This window comes from Cynocephalus volans, chromosome 5, assembly GCF_027409185.1.
Source record: "Cynocephalus volans isolate mCynVol1 chromosome 5, mCynVol1.pri, whole genome shotgun sequence".
NCBI lineage: Eukaryota > Metazoa > Chordata > Mammalia > Dermoptera > Cynocephalidae > Cynocephalus > Cynocephalus volans.
The window spans coordinates 37,997,924-38,014,390 of NC_084464.1; the positions used below are offsets into that span (position 1 = coordinate 37,997,924).

The window sequence follows — 16,467 nt, forward strand, 5'->3', positions numbered from 1 at the left end:
GCAAAACATCTGGAGAAGAACTGGGTGAGAGCCGGTCTCAGTTATGGCCCTCCAGGAAGGGCAGAGATTACCTATAAACAAGGGAATGGCCCTTCGCCCCAGTGCCTTCTCACTTATCGGAAAACTAAGTAGCCATGGGAACCAGTAAGAGGTGCACAAGAATAAAATGGTGACATCTGCTAATTGAATCCATGTAACTTGGTGGACAATTCCAATTATTCAACAAATAGACTACAATAACGAACAAAATTATAGACTCAAAAATCTGAATTTTAATTGTACCTTTAGGTCTAGATAATATAAAGCTAGGGACCCAAAGGGAAAGGGGCCTATATAATACTTCTGACCTTGACATTGACAATGATGAAATCAATGATGACCAACAGAGCCTTCCTCCAGACCACTCGTAGCTCATGTCTCCTTCTCTCCTGCTTTTCACCTCTCACATCTCATTCCCTCAACACCTCTTTTAAATACCCCTCAGTAAATCTAAACCTTTGGGATGGGAAAGGCTACCACCATCTCCTTCAGCTGAATACATCTGCTTTTCTAACACTAAGCATTTCACTTCTGAGTCTTTTTAAATTTTCTTCTCAAGGGGGCCGGAAACCGGACCTGAGTTGGGTAATAGTAACACAAACACAAAATACAGCAGAAAAATGGGTCAAAATTAGTTTCAGAACCTGAATGAGCATCATGTAGGAAAGCTTATACTAGTAATAGCCTCTAGACAAGCGAATGATACAGTGGACAATAAGAACTTTTTAAATGAAAAATTTGGAGAAGTACCTTGGAAATAGTCAACAATACTGATTAGGAGATTAAACTTTCAGGTCCAAGAACAGAAACTCCCCTAGGCTGAGTCTACTATCTACTGTATAAGTGACATTATGTTACCTTTATAAAATGCTGCTTTTTAATTTGTAAAGCAAATACAATTATATTGTATCACACTGTGGGCACATACTTAAAGAATCCAGGTACAAGTAATGTAAGTATTGGACAACTTTAAATTCTGCAGGTATCCACTATGAAATTATTTAAAAGTACAAATAACTATTGGACAACTTTGAGAACATTAGTGAATTTAGAACATTACCATTCAAAGGCCTTAAGAGCTAAAACACACAGACAGAGTAAAGCAATACTAGAAACTTTAACAGCTTTAGAACCCAATTATATGGTAAATTCTTCACTGCACTGAAAAGTTCAAATAAACCACTCACACTGTCATAAGTGCTTCTTACATTTTTATAACAGGTTAAGTTTGTAAAAAGAGAAAATGTGTTTACAAAGTGCATTGGGAAAATCTTATTATTACAACTCTCAACATGAAAAATTGAGAGGCCCTGAAAAGTGCTGGTGAGTAGTGAAATATAGAAAAACTTTTAGTTGGAGCTGGTGTACTCGGTGATGACTGTGGCATCAATACAATCTGCTTAACTAACTCCTTGGAACAGGAGGCACAAGGTAATCGCCCTGGGTGAGATCGAGGAAGCCCATCGCTTGTTGGAATGAGCCAGGTGGGACGTCTCGCCCCAGATGAACTAGAAGGTGTGTCCTGTGTTTATGATACCCAGGATCTTGGACGAGATGCTCTTGGGGTGAACCTCCTTCAGCGCCACGTCGACATAGAATAGTTCTACCTCTGACCGAGTTTGCGTTTTTTGCAGTCTTTTTTCTGCGCCCAAGTCAATGCCCTTTTACAACCCTTTTCAGAAACTGGAGCACTCGCATTGTAAACAATAGGGAGAAAAACTAAGAGACGTACTTACACGCGCACGCGCAAACACACTGTTCCCGAGTATATACAGCAAGAATGTGCAAAAGAGGAATTAAAAATCTAAACTCTCATTGGACCACATTAGCCAATAGATTCAGAGTATGTAAAGTAGGAATTCCAAAAGTGCTTTTTTTATTGGCTGGAAAAACAAACACTTTGAGGGGAACCCAATAGGTTGATTTATAATACTACGTTATAACTTGATTCACTAAAAGTTCTTTCCGTTACACATTTTTTTTAAAAATTGGGAACTCTCGCGTTTTGACGCGAAAACCAAGCTAGGAAATCCTGTTATCGGGGCGTGTCCCAACAACAGTTCGTTTGGTTTTTCCGTGTCCTGGGCTCTTCGGGTCTCTCCGCTAAGAATCCCAAGATGCTGCGTCATTGCGCTGTCACAAAGAAACCGCCTCAAGAAGACGCTCGTCGCCGCCATCTTTCTCGAGATTCTGCATTGCAAATATTTCCTTGCGGGCTCGCGATTATACCCGGACTCACGTTTCAAATTCAACAAAACAATGTCGCTAAATTCTGTTAGATTCAAACCGGATATTGAAGAGCCAGGAATGTCAGGATAGTAGAAGTTTGCTGCGCGCACACAGATTTCTTAACGTTTGAACAGTATATTCAAGAAGACCGTGTTTGATTGAGTTCTACGTTTACCCTGAAGATGACACTAGATCTAGTAAAGAGATACTGAAACGATGCATTTTTAGATAAGTGGGTAAGGAAGGGGAATAGCACCCTATAAAAACACGTAAATTCGGCTGAAGAAAATGGCGGATGTTTTTGAAAACTGAAATTCTGATGCACTTTTTCTTTCAAACACATATTGTTTTGTATACGCAAACAGTTCAAACCTTCAAGAATATTAAGTTAAATGATAAAATGTGTTTGTGGGACATACTCGAGGGTATGAAGCATTACAAAGATACCAATAATTTAGAAAATAATTTTAAAAATAGGCTGGGTGTTTTCTAATTGAAATTGACCAATCAGGAACTTGCATAGAAAGGATAAACCAATTGTAAATCATTCCGAGCATATCCGGAATTTACCAACCGAGGACTAACGGGGATTGTCCATAATCCAATGAGAGTGATTCTGTAACTGTATAAATAGAGGGGCAAGCCAGTTTACCTAGTCTGCTTATTTTACATATAAACGATGGCCCGGACCAAGCAGACGGCTCGCAAGTCCACCGGCGGCAAGGCGCCGCGCAAGCAGCTCGCCACCAAGGCAGCCCGCAAGAGCGCGCCGGCCACCGGCGGCGTCAAGAAGCCCCACCGCTACCGGCCCGGCACCGTGGCCCTGCGCGAGATCCGCCGCTACCAGAAGTCCACCGAGCTGCTGATCCGCAAGCTGCCGTTCCAGCGCCTGGTGCGCGAGATCGCGCAAGACTTCAAGACCGACCTGCGCTTCCAGAGCTCGGCCGTGATGGCGCTGCAGGAGGCCTGCGAGGCTTACCTGGTGGGGCTGTTTGAGGACACCAACCTGTGTGCCATCCACGCCAAGCGAGTGACCATCATGCCCAAGGACATCCAGCTCGCTCGCCGCATCCGTGGGGAAAGGGCGTAAATTATGTTCCCAAGTTGAGTGAGAACCGTAAACCCAAAGGCTCTTTTCAGAGCCAACCACTTTCTCTTATGAAAATGCTGTAATACTCAACAAAGGAGGCTTACTTAACAAGTCACGAAATCAGTTTGTGCAATGACCTACAAGACCTTGGTAGTTTGGCGATTGAGCTCTGGAAAAACCCTGTGGTTCTTTAAAGTCCTCAAAACAAGAGCTCTCTCCACTATTTTGCTTGGGCGCAACCTTTCTGCCCTGGTTTCTATGGATAAAAATTTTGTTACAGGCCACTTTTTAGGGTTGGCTGTCCAGTTTAGGGTTTTCAGTCTCAGCTGGTCTCGAGGCTACCTTCGGCTTCCCTTTCATCTTTTTCGAATTTTGTCCACTTATTTGGCGCTTACATGCTCTGTCATCTAAGTTTTCTGACTCTAGACACTTTAAAAGCTGGTGGCTTCGGCTTTGCTTTCGAGGATGCTTTACTGTTGCTCGTAGGGGCCGGCGCTCTTGGTCTACCTTGCTCACTAGGGTCTTAAGTCCCAACTCCTTGCCAGCAGCTGCCAGCGTCTCCTTGAATGGGGACAGGGATGCGCCCCTGATATGGGGCTAAGGTTTAGTTTATCAGCTGAATACCGAAGGACCAGCGTTGACAGACTTTACTTGGGCGTAATCTGCAAGGGTCAGCCAAAGGAATAAACGAGAGCAGCTGAGTGGGTCTCAGACACTCACGAGTAAACGAAAAACTGCAGGAGCCCTGAGCCTTTTCAACTTTTCATCTGACAGTCTCACAGGGAACTTTCAACTTTACTAAATACCCTATCTTAATCTGTAAATCAAATCTCATTAAACCTCATTTATTATTAAAACATGAAAATCTTTTGGCAACTTGAAAGTTCTGTCTTGCAGGATATGCTCTACCCTCGCTTTTTCTCATTCAAATAAAGTAACGTCTACAGCATATGAAATGTGTATTCCATTCAAATGGAAATAACAGATTCATCACAATTTCTAAACTGGTTGCTGAAGAGAAAGGAAGTTGGGAATTCTGTTCTGAAACTACAAGCTGTTATTTGGGAATGTAGAAGAATGTTTACTATTCGGGATACAATTTGCTGTTTGGAAGGACTTTATGTGTATTTAAACATTTCCTCTAATATGTCAATTTTGAGATGGGGTGCGGTATGTTTAACTGTAAATGAGAGGTTTCTATTAATTTTTATTAAAATGGGTTGTTTTCCCTCAAGTATCATAAGGAAAGAGGTTTGTCAGATGGTAAAATTAATAGTGACAAAGCTATAGATACTCAGTCCAAATTAGTCTTAGTAAGAAGTCCTGAAGATTTTATAGAAAAAACTCTCATTCTTTGAAGCCTATCAGACATTAAGACTTGGGTGCTGTGAACTGAGGAGTCTAAGTCCATGTGATAAAAAGCTTAACTGTTTGTAATTAAAATTTGTAATATAGTGACACCACATATGTTGGCTAAAGACATTCCATATTTGAATTTGGTTTCCCATATCCTGTACTTTCTTTGAGATTCTAGCACAGTAAGTTTTTAACCTGTTTCTTTCCTTTTTTTTTTTTTTTTCCTTATTAACCTGTGTTTCTGTCTCAGCGCTGTTGGACTTTGTGACTTGAGGACCTAAGGAGCACAGAAAACATCTTGTTATATAATTAAATCCATCAGAATATCTAGCATGGTCCTTGTTTTTCTGTTTATGTTTTGTAGTTGCTGAACACCTTGGAGTGGCATAATTCAGAGGGCCGGCCCGTGGCTCACTTGGGAGAGTGTGGTGCTCATAACGCCAAGGCTATGGGTTCGGATCCCTCTATAGGGATGGCCAGTTGGCTCACTTGGGAGAGCGTGGTGCTAACACCAGGTCAAGGGTTAAGATCCCCTTACCGGTCATCTTTAAAAAAAAAAAAGGAATGGCATTGTTCAGAAGGTAAGAGAGAGAGTCTGCAGAACGGGACATAGAAAGGAGGGTCATAAAAGGGGCAGAGAATTTTATTACCCTTCGCTTCCTACGTAGAAAAACAGAAAATGAAATCATTCAATTTGATTAATGTCTGGTGATAATCTAACACATATGATGGGATTTTTAAAGTTTGGTCAATTAGACACACATACACACACACATCTGTAGAATAGTGAGACTAATGACCTAGAGTTCAGTTTAGTTAATGACAGAAAAGAATAGATGCGTTAAAAATTTTATGCTTACCGTCCAGGCACCCAAAAAAGATTTTTTTTTTTCTATTGGTAGTAATGCTACCCAACTATTAAATGTCATGAAAGCATATTATAAGAAATAACTATGCATTTTAATTAGGGAAATTTGTTCATGGAGATGAAACTTGATATGGAATTGGAAGCACTGGAAAGATTCTCACAGGTACAGAGTAGAGGAAATTGCAGATGAGCAAAGTTGTAAAAAAAAAAAGAATTAATAAAGAAGAAATAGGAAGGTTGGTTGAGTTGTTATTAGTGCCTATTAGAGTAAGCAGAAGGTATTATTATGAAAAGAGGCCCTCACTTGATCCTAAGGCAATGGGGACCCAGTGACCCTTTTCAAATGGATACTTTGTTTTTTGTTTTTGAGGAATGATCAGAATTTAGAAATTGAAGGCTGGAGAAACCGGAGTTATGAAACTGATTAGGGAGCAATGGAATGACCCTAGCTGTGAGAGGATGAAGAGAGAATGTGTGAAGAAAGAAAATGTTAGAGTCACTGAGAATTCCCTAAAAATCAAGCTGATTTAGTGACTGACAGCAATAAATAATGGAGGCTGTCACACAATAACATAAACTCAATCTGCTCCCTCCATTTAAAAGAAGCCAGGCAATTTTACTAAATAAAAGAAAGTAGTGAATTTAGGCTGGTCCTAACAATTCCCTTTGTCTCAGACCTATGCCATATGCATAACTACCCTCCAGAAGCCAAGATAATATGAAAATGCCCTTCACATCTTTTATACTCAGACATCTTTAGTCTTCTCTACCATCCTAAGATGTTCATTGAAACCTGATTTAACTGCTACAGAGAAAAACTGAAAGATGGAGGAAGATTTTTTTCTTTTTTAAAAAGATGACCAGTAAGGGGATCTTAACCCTCAACTCGGTGTTGTCAGCACGAGGGTCTCCGAGTGAGCCAACGAACCATCCCTATATAGGGATCTGAACCCGTGGCCTCGGTGTTATCAGCACCACACTCTCCCAAGTGACCTTGGGCCAGCCCTGAGGAAGATTTTAAAAGTTCCAAGTACCTAGAAAACAAAGGCCTATCCAAGGCAAAGGAATGTGAATATTAATTTACATAAACCAGAGTAAAACTGTAGAAGGTCCTTTGCATTTCAAAGGGCTTGTGGATTGGACAGCTCACAACGGGCATAAAATAGCATAAGGATAGAAAGGGGTTAATCCCTTTCCTCCCCATCATAAGGGTCTCAGCCAACACCCCTCCAACAAAAGACAGGTTAACAAGAGAAAAGCGTAAGGAATTCATTTGATTGTAGTTTTATGTGACACAGGAGCCTTCAGGTTGAAGACCCAAAGATGCAGGGAAAACTGTCCATTTTTATGCTTACATTTTATGAAGCAGTGACAGCTCTGTAGAAATGTGATTGGACAAAAAGGGTATGATCTAATACTACTAGACTGAGAGGGGAAACCCAGCGAGGCCCGTCTGTTCAGACTCTTCTTGGCCTTTGTGCTGCGTTCCTTCCTGCACAGTATGGGATAGAACCCCTCTGGAATGAGGGAGGGTCTTTATTTTTTTTTATGGCAAGCTGTTACACAGAGGGGTCTGGGGAGGTTAGAGTAATATTGTTAGGCTTTATGGCTAGCTAGTGGGGCAAAGGGATTCTGGTTTTCATAACCCGCCTCAGAGAAGGGGGATTCTATTTTCTACGGCTTGCCAAGGTGGAGAATGAGGCGCCAGAGACAGGAGGGCAGAAGTAGGTCAAGAGAAACTGTGCTTCTGAGGCTGCTTCTGAGGTCTTCATTTTGGGGTATTCTTTGCTAAGCTCCAAGAATAGAAATACATAAATTCTGCTTAGCTCTCTATGAGCCCAAAAAGGAACTAGAGAACTCTACTCCTTTTCCAGTTAATTTACTAGATGGGAGAAGGACTTAAGAATCTGTGTTTGAGACCCAGCTTCACCATTTACTGACAATAAATGGTCATTTCTGGTCATTTTGTCTTTTTAAGCCACAATTTTCTATACTTTAAAGTAAGCATTTTAACTCTACTAATGTAAATGCTTAACAGTGAGGCCCAAGTGAGGCAGTTATAGAACTGTTTTGTAAACCTTTAAGAACGAGAAACACAAGTGTTACTCATAAAGTTTGTGGAAAAATGTAATTAAAAGATAATGCAAATCTTCCCATGAACTTTTTGAAGTACCCTCGTATGCTGTAATCATGTTGTATGCTCTTACTGAATGCCGCATCACCGCAGAACTCTCTTATTCCTCATTACTCATCATCAGAAACCTAACTCATTCTGGATACATGGGTACTTAGAACAGTTCAAGGAAAAGGATAAGGAAACTGTGGTACATCTACACAATGGAATTCTACTCTGCTATAAAAAAGAATGAAATACTACCACTCACAGCAACATGGATGGATATAGAGAAATTTATATTAAGTGAAACAAATCAGGCACAGAAAGAGAAATACCACATGTTCTCACTTATTTGTGGGAGCTAAAAATAAATAAATAAACACACAAACAAAGGGTGGTGAGGGGGAAGAAGACACATTACAACAATTCCTTGAACTTGTTAAGACAAGTGAGATGTAGGTGGGGAGGGGAAAAAGGGAGGGGGAGGAGGAACGAGTAAAGAGTCACGAAAATCAGCCACAACATATATTGAGAAATTAAAATAAGAAAGAAAGAAAAGTTCAAGGAAAAAATAGGATTACAAGATAATATGAATCACTGTATCCATTTTTTGAAGTACCTTCATATTGAAGACCTCCTAGGTTCTCTTCACCCTTATCTTTCCCACTCAATAACTTAATCTCTTATTTTCACAGAGTTCTTAATGACTAACTATTTCACGTTCTACTATTTATCCAGATCTCTTTCTCAACCAAGCCACTTTTATAAAGGGAAAGGGACTTTTGGCTTTCTCTAGAAAGAAATTATGAGACGCAGTTAGGGTTTAAAAGAATTGAACTCCTGCTTAGAAGAGCTAGAAAGCTAATCACGGGCTACACTTTTTTTTTTTAAAGAAGCTTAAATAAGATATAAAACTTAAACTATTAACTGGTGACTAAAATTAAGGCTGCAAAGCAGAAATAATTTTGTAATGTTTTGGGGAGCCAAATGTGAGGATTGACCCAGAAAACATCAGACCCAGAGTTAGAGAAGTCTATTACAAATAACAAAGACTGTATAGACAGAAAAGGCTGAAGAAATCATAAAGAATGAAAAGCAAATCGGTCATTTCAAAGGTGGGGTCAGAAACAGAACAATAGGAAAATAATTGATTAACCTCAGGATACTTCAGGTATTCTTTCCATGTTAGGATTACTTAAAGCAGAGGGAACTTTTTTTTTTTTTTTTTTAAACTCATTTTGCGTTTTAGACAGCTGGCGAAATGGAAATCCAAACCTGCAAACTTGGTGTTACAAGGCTTCACTATAACCAACTGTACTAACTGGCCAGCCAAGGGGCTTTTAAAAATCATATCTTTTGAAGGTTTAAAGTGGCCTCTTTGGAAAACTGGCTATCTCTTTCCCCTGAATTCTCAGAAAGTCACACCACAACCTAAGCGACTTGGAACTTAGCAGGGATGATCCCATTTTCATTTTTGGTCTGATCTTCTGGGACCTAGTGCAGGAAATTAATGCAAAACAATGGCTTCCTATAATTCTTATGTAACATAAGCAATCAGGGGCATGTAAACAAAGAAATAAGGTAAAGAAGCATTTAAATCATGAAGGATTTGTGGGACTTGGTCCCACTGGGGACCTGCTCAGTTCACAACTTGTTTTGTACTGTGCACTACATGAGGAGTCTGTGCAATTCTATAGAGACCTTCTCAAAACGATGTTTCTTAAATACTTATACAGAATAAGAAAACGTAGTGATATTAAAAGTTATCAGTTTTTAAAGTACGTGTAATATATATGCTTCTATAGTAACATCGAATGAAAGGATCACCAGTATGTGTAGTAACAAATGTCAGTTTGAAGGACTCACAGCGAGTGTAAACTTTACTCAAAAGTGCCTGTAATAATTGCAAAGCAAATTATTAAACAAAAATATCTTCTTACCATTAACGAAAAAGCCCTAGGTACTGCGAAATCCACTGTAATTAATTGCCTATATTAATGGAAGGAAATGCTAAATTGCATTCAGCATTTGTGAAAATGAAGATGTAATTTCCCCTCAGAGCCCCAGAAACGTCTGCAGAACTCAGAATTTGTCAGGATTTGTCAGTAAAATTAAGTGGGTTTTCCCAATGGAAACAATCAAACAAAAAACGCCTCAGCCTCAGGAATGAAATGGAAATAGTGGATCGTGCAGTTCAACCCATCCATCTACAGCCCATTTTTTTCGTCCTGGCGACACCAACTTCAGGAGCTAGCTCACAAACCACGCCGCCTTCTCAAACGTTTTGTTTGGTTGGCTTTTTCCTCTCCCTGTTTCTTGTCTACTTACCAAATAGGTATTGGACAGCTGACCCTAGATCCCGGGTCTTAATCTGTGAAGAAGAAACCTGGATGACTTTATACATTATTCCCTTAGCACCAGGGAGGTAGGAATAATTATGCAGATTTAACTATTGCAACAGTGTTGAGTAATCTCTGAAAAGCGGATTTCATTTGATCTCTTGGGTAAAAAACAAAACAAAACAAAAAAACAGGCTTTTCAACTACTTCCCAGAATACAACTTTTAATATCTCAACCTCTGATTGGTGCACTATTCTCCCTCGCTGGAGCCCATACTGGTCCAAAGGTACATTCTGATTAGCTAACTCTAAACAGCCCCTGCAAACCAATGGGAAAGTAAATTTTACAAAACAGCCGGAGACTGTAATAACCCCCTTCTGCCATTGGCTTAATAAAAACAATCCTAACCTGTCTGGCCGCGGGAAACGAAGGTAAAACTTGCGCCAAGGCTGCGACCCCCTCTTCCCGCCGCGGGCCTGCAGTCCTCAGTAGGCCGTCCATTTACTGCACAAGGGCGGCTACTGCGAGCAGGGCAGAGGCGGCGCGTCGCTGTACCTGACAGCAGTGCTGGAGTACCTGGCCACAGAGATCCTGGGGCTGGCGGGCAACGCGGCCCGCAATAAGAAAGCGCGCATCACGCTGCGCTACTTGCAACTGGCCACCAGTAATGAGCTCAGCGCGCTCCTGGGCCGCGTGACCATTGCGCAGGGAGCATTCTTGCCCAGCATCTAGGCGGTGCTAACTGCACCAGAAATCCCAAGGCTCTCCAGAGCCGCCAAATCAAAGGTCTGTTAGGAACCGTCTTCCTAAGTCAAGCCATGCGCGCTCTCCCTGCGTATCAAAAGTGAATCAACAGGCCAATCACGCACTAGGGCGGGAACTCAAAAATATAATGCTTAATTTGTCAGTCGCCAAATAAAATAAAAATAAAAGCCCAGCTCTTTCGACTGAATCTCTGGGTGGCTCTGAAAAGAGCCGTTGAGGTTTGCAGCAGGACATTCTGCTACATTTTTACTTCTTTTTAGGGGCCGCCTTCTTTGCCTTTGTAACCTTGGGTTTTGCAGACTTAGGCTTGGCTGCTTTGGGTTTAGGGGATTTAGCCTTAGCTGGACTCTTGGCAGCCTTCTTCGGCTTGGCTGCCTTCACTTTTTTCGGACTCTTAGCCACTTTCTTGGCCCCAGCAGCTGCAGCCGGCTTCTTGGCTTTCTTCGGAGTCTTCTTAGCGCCTTTCCTCTGGGTGGCTGCGCCCGTCGCCTTCTTCGGCTTCTTGGCGGCGCCGGCAGGCTTCTTGGGCTTGGCGGCGCCCGCCTTCTTGGCTTTGGGCTTGGCTTCCCCGGAAGCCGCCTTCTTGTTGAGCTTGAAGGAACCGGAGGCGCCGGTGCCCTTGGTCTGCACCAGGGTGCCTTTGCTCACCAGGCTCTTGAGACCCAACTTAATGCGGCTGTTATTTTTCTCTACATCGTAGCCAGCGGCTGCCAGCGCCTTCTTGAGCGCGGCCAGTGAAACGCCGCTGCGCTCCTTGGAAGCAGCCACAGCTTTGGTGATGAGCTCGGACACCGGAGGCCCAGACGCTTTGCGCTTTCCCGCAGCTGCGCCTGCTTTCTTCGCCTTCTTCTTCACAGGTGTTTTCTCCGCAGGTGCGGGGGCAACAGGCGCAACTGGAGCAGTCTCCGACATGTTTCTGACTTACCAGAAAAGCCAAAAGTAAGCTCAAATTGTCAGAACGACATGGCCCCAGCGCCGGCGGCTGGGGGTTTATATAGAGAGAAGCTGCGTGGTGATTGGTTCCCTGCTCCATGCGCCACGCTGCCGGAGAAGGGCTCCTCGACTCTGCCGGATGGCTGTGTTTGTTGCCCCTTAAAAAAGAATAAAAATATAAGAAATCTGGGCACGAAATGATTAGGGATTTGGGGGAAACGGATCCGAGAGGCTTTAGGCTTCATTTCTGCCTTATTTTCTATACCTAGTTTCAAAACCGGCACCCTGAAACTTTCTTGATTCCCCCAACTCTCTTCCAAACTTCGGTCAAATTGAGACAACTTTCAGGTTTTCCTTAAAAATACTATTTCTCTTTGTCTTACTTGCAAATCTTTCTTACAGGACATTGTTCTGCGCATTTTTATCTTCTCAAATTTACATAAATGAACTCTTTTTTTCTCAAAAGTATAAGGAAATTCGGTTTTTTCGCAAGAGCAATAGCACAGGCTCTCCTGCTGAAAGACTCCCAAAGTGGGTAGTCAGTCAGTTCAGGGAGACCCTCCCAAGGAACAGCGAGACCACGGCTTCGGATGCAAAAACAAGAGGTTTATTGAACACACAGGTACCCGGGCGACTCAGTCTTTCGAAAGACTGGCGCGCCGAGTAGAGCTCCTGGGTCCTTTTTATAGCAAAAAGCGCGGGTACAGAAGCGAGAAGCAAGGTAATTGGTTAGTTTAAATCAAGCCAGGGGTGAACTTCGGTCAAGTGGGAGTCCTTGAAACAGCTGAGGGGCACTCTTGAAACTTTAACTGACTTGTCTATTTCTGGGAACTATCCGCCCTTTGCCTCGGGCCGGGGCCCAGGTGCATAACCACAGATATCCTGTTTGACTCTGTTCCCCTTGTTTCTTAACTTGACTTTTTGGCTGTATTTTCCCTATACCCTTGTAAAAAGCACTTCCTTCATTCCCCCATTTCTCTTGTGGATCGCTCTAATCTTAGAGCGGAATTAAAAGTTATCTTCGCCATTTAAGGTTTGGTATTTTTGCCTAAGGACCAGAATCTTAACTGCACTTACCCTATCATTGATGAATTGGACTAGTCTATTGATGACGTAGGGCCCAAGGGTGAACAACAGAAGGAGGAGTAATAGGGGCCCGGCGATGGTTGACAGTAGGGTGGTCAACCAAGGGGAGTTATTTGATCTGGTTATAAGCATTTTCATAGTTTGAGTCAGGAGGCCTGACTCTTTTAGAGGCCGGTGCATCAATTTCTGGAATATCCCAAGCCTCGAGACCCGCCGCCAGGGCACATATATCAGGGGTAAGGGAGGGCCACCAAGTCCAAAGGGGGTGGACTTCTGTCTTGAACCAGACAACCTTTCCAGTTTGGGACAGTACCTGCCAGGTGAGGGTGTTGGGCTGGTTAGGGTTATTACTTGGTAGGCTTGCTCCGCCGCCGCCGAATGCGCAACTTAAGAGGATTATCAGTCCTCTCCAGCTCCCAGGATTCATCTGGTACGGAGGGTGGCGCAGGCTTGAGGTGAGAAGCATGTACCCAGGCTGCAATGCCATCAACTTTTACTGCGGTCGGGGTGGTCAGCAATACCAGATACGGGCCTTTCCACCGAGGCTCAAGGTTGCTGGGTCGATGGCGTCTGACCAGCACTTGGTCTCCGACCTGGAACGGATGAGGGATGGCCACGGCACCTGGCTCGTATACCTCCTTGATCTGGTCCCAGATCTGGGTTTTTACAACTTCTAAAGCCTTTAAGTGAGTAAATAAGACAGGAAGAAAGTTATCATCGGGACCCAGTGTTCCTCCCAACTCAAGTATGGGGGGGGTCCCCCGTGGAGGATTTCATAAGGGGTCAGACCAAGCTGGCCAGGGGTATTCCTGGCTCTGAACAGCGCTAAGGGAAGGAGGGCCACCCAGTCTTTTCCACCGGTCTCTAAGGCCAATTTAGTTAAGGTCTCTTTGATGGTTCTATTCATTCTCTCTACTTGACCTGAGCTCTGGGGCCTATACGCACAATGTAATTTCCAATTTATCCCCAGTTGTGTGGCTAGTCCCTGGCTTACCTGAGCAACAAAGGCTGGGCCATTATCTGACCCGATCACCTTAGGGATCCCGAAACGGGGCAGGATTTCTTCTAGTATCTTTTTACATACAGTCAGGGCCGTTTCCGTTTTGGTAGGAAAAGCTTCTACCCATCCAGAGAAAGTATCTACAAATACTAGCAGATACTTGTTTCTATACCGGCCAGGCTTTACCTCTGTAAAGTCTACTTCCCAGTATACGCCGGGTCGATCTCCCCGTTGTCTTTTTCCGGTCTCTCGGTAGGTGGTAGCCGCATTAGTCATGGCGCAAGCTGGACACCGATTGGCGACTTCTTGAACAGTGGACCGGAGGTTCGGGATGGAGAGGCTGGTGCGGCTTGCCAGTTGAAGGAGCTTTTCTGGTCCTAAGTGTGTTAGCTGATGTAACCGCTGAATGAATTCTTTTCCCTGGTCAGGAGTGAGCTCTCTTGGCTTGGTCCTAGCTTGAGCAGGCTCGATTGGCTCTTGAAGCTTTGTAGTTTTTGTTAGCACCTTGACCGACAGGGCGGCTTGTTTTGCAGCCTCGTCGGCCCTCCGGTTCCCGGCCGCCACAGGGTTATTTCCTCTCTGGTGGCCTGGGCAGTGGATAATGGCGACCTGCTTAGGGAGGTAAATGGCCTCTAGCAGAGCCAGAATTTCTTGTTTATTTTTAATGTCTTTTCCAGCAGAAGTGAGCAGTCCCCTCTGTTTATATATTGCCCCATGAATGTGAGCAGTGGCAAAAGCATACCTGCTGTCCGTGTAGATGTTGATGTTTTTTCCTTCGGCTAGGCGTAATGCCTGCGTCAAGGCTATTAGCTCGGCCTTCTGGGCTGATGTCCCTTCTGGCAGGCTGCTTGCCCATACCGTCCGTTTGCCATCTACGATGGCGGCCCCTGCTTTCTTCTTACCTTCCGCAATGAAGCTGCTACCGTCTGTATACCAGGCAGGCACTCCGGGCAATGGCTGGTCCTTCAGGTCCCGTCGAGTCCCAGCTTCTTCAGCAAGGATTTCTGAGCATTGGTGTACTGGGGTGGATTCTGACTCGACTGGTAGTAGGGTAGCTGGGTTCAGGACAGCAGGGGGCGCGAAAGATATTCTTTCGTTTAGCAGCAAACTCTGGTAATGAGTCATTCTGGCATTGGTCATCCACCGATTGGGGGGCTGCCGCACGATACTTTCGAGGCTGTGGGAAGCAATCACAGTCACATTTTGCCCCAAGGTTAACTTATCAGCGTCTTTGAGGAGGAGTGCCACTGCAGCAACCGCTTTTAGGCAGGTTGGCCACCCACTGGCCACTGGATCCAGTTTTTTTGATAGATAAGCTACTGGCCGTCGCCATGGTCCTAGGGTCTGAGTAAGCACTCCTCGGGCTACACCGGCTCTTTCATCTACGTATAGAGTAAATGGTTTGGTGAGGTCTGGGAGAGCCAAGGCGGGGGCAGACAGCAAGGCTTTTTTTATGTGGTCAAAAGCCTTTTGATGCTCCTCAGTCCAGGTAAAAGGAATGTTTTCCCTTGTCAGGGGGTACAAGGGTGCAGCCAGGGAAGCAAACCCAGGAATCCAGAGCCTGCAGAATCCGGCAGTACCCAGAAATTCGCGGACCTGCCTGGGGGTTGTGGGAGTAGGGATCTTCATAACTGTAGCTTTCCGGGCCGGGGTCAGCCATCTTTTTCCCCCTTTGAGCAGGTACCCCAAATAGGTGACCTCTTTCTGGCATAACTGGGCCTTTTTAGCTGATACCCGGTACCCCAACTTACTCAGTTCCTGCAAGAGCTTTTGTGTCCCTCTTTTGCAGCCTTCATATGTGGGAGCTGCCACTAGGAGGTCGTCCACATATTGGAGTAATATGACCTGGGGGTTGAGAGCCCTAAAAGGAGCTAAATCTCGGTGGAGGGCCTCGTCGAAGAGAGTGGGAGAATTTTTGAACCCCTGTGGCAGCCGTGTCCAGGTCAGCTGACCTGTGTTACCTTTTTCTGGGTCTCTCCACTCGAACGCGAACAGTGGCTGGCTGTTGGGGTGTAGTCTGAGGCAAAAAAAGGCATCCTTGAGATCCAGGACTGAGTACCAAGTGTGACTAGGCGGAAGGGAACTCAGGAGGCTGTATGGATTTGGGACCGTGGGATGAATGTCTTGCACCCTTTTGTTAATTTCTCTCAAGTCTTGGACTGGCCGATAGTCATTGGTCCCTGGCTTTTTTACTGGTAGCAGAGGGGTGTTCCAGGGCGATTGGCAGGGCACTAAGACCCCTAGGTCTAAGAACCTTTGGATGTGGGGTCTGATGCCTTCCCGGGCTTCTTTAGTCATTGGATACTGTCGGACGGCCACCGGTGAGGCACCCGATTTCAGCTCTACTACTACTGGTGGGACGTTATTGGCCAGTCCCATACCTGTCTTTTCTGCCCATACGGTGGGAAAAAGTTGGAGCCAGGATGGGTCGATGGAGGGAGAGGCCGGCTTTTCATACAGCCGGTATTCTTCTTCTAGGTTTAGGACCAAGCACATGGTAGAGTGATCTCCCCATGTTACTTGTGGGCCCTCTGTAGAAAACTGGATTTGGGCCTTTAGTTTGGTCAGAATGTCCCGGCCCAACAGAGGAGCAGGGCACTCAGGTATGACCAAAAAGGAATGGGTCACTTGTTTATGTCCAACCT

General features: G+C 44.4%; 1 protein-coding gene and 2 pseudogenes across 1 annotated transcript; 2 read left to right on the top strand and 1 right to left on the bottom strand.

The window, feature by feature from the left end:
* The window catches only part of LOC134377919 (uncharacterized), a 154,255-nt pseudogene that overhangs the window by 130,747 nt on the left and 7,041 nt on the right, over positions 1–16,467 (top strand).
* On the top strand, positions 3,308–10,833 carry LOC134378123 (histone H2A, sperm-like; annotated as a pseudogene).
* Positions 11,024–11,715, bottom strand: LOC134377923 (histone H1.3). The gene has a single exon (XM_063096734.1). It carries the CDS (start codon positions 11,713–11,715, stop codon positions 11,050–11,052), a length of 666 nt encoding a protein of 221 aa, XP_062952804.1. The 3' UTR covers positions 11,024–11,049.

Bases quoted from the DNA above. Each gene is read 5' to 3' on its own strand.
- LOC134377923 (XM_063096734.1), bottom strand. From the start codon at position 11,715: ATGTCGGAGACTGCTCCAGTTGCGCCTGTTGCCCCCGCACCTGCGGAG.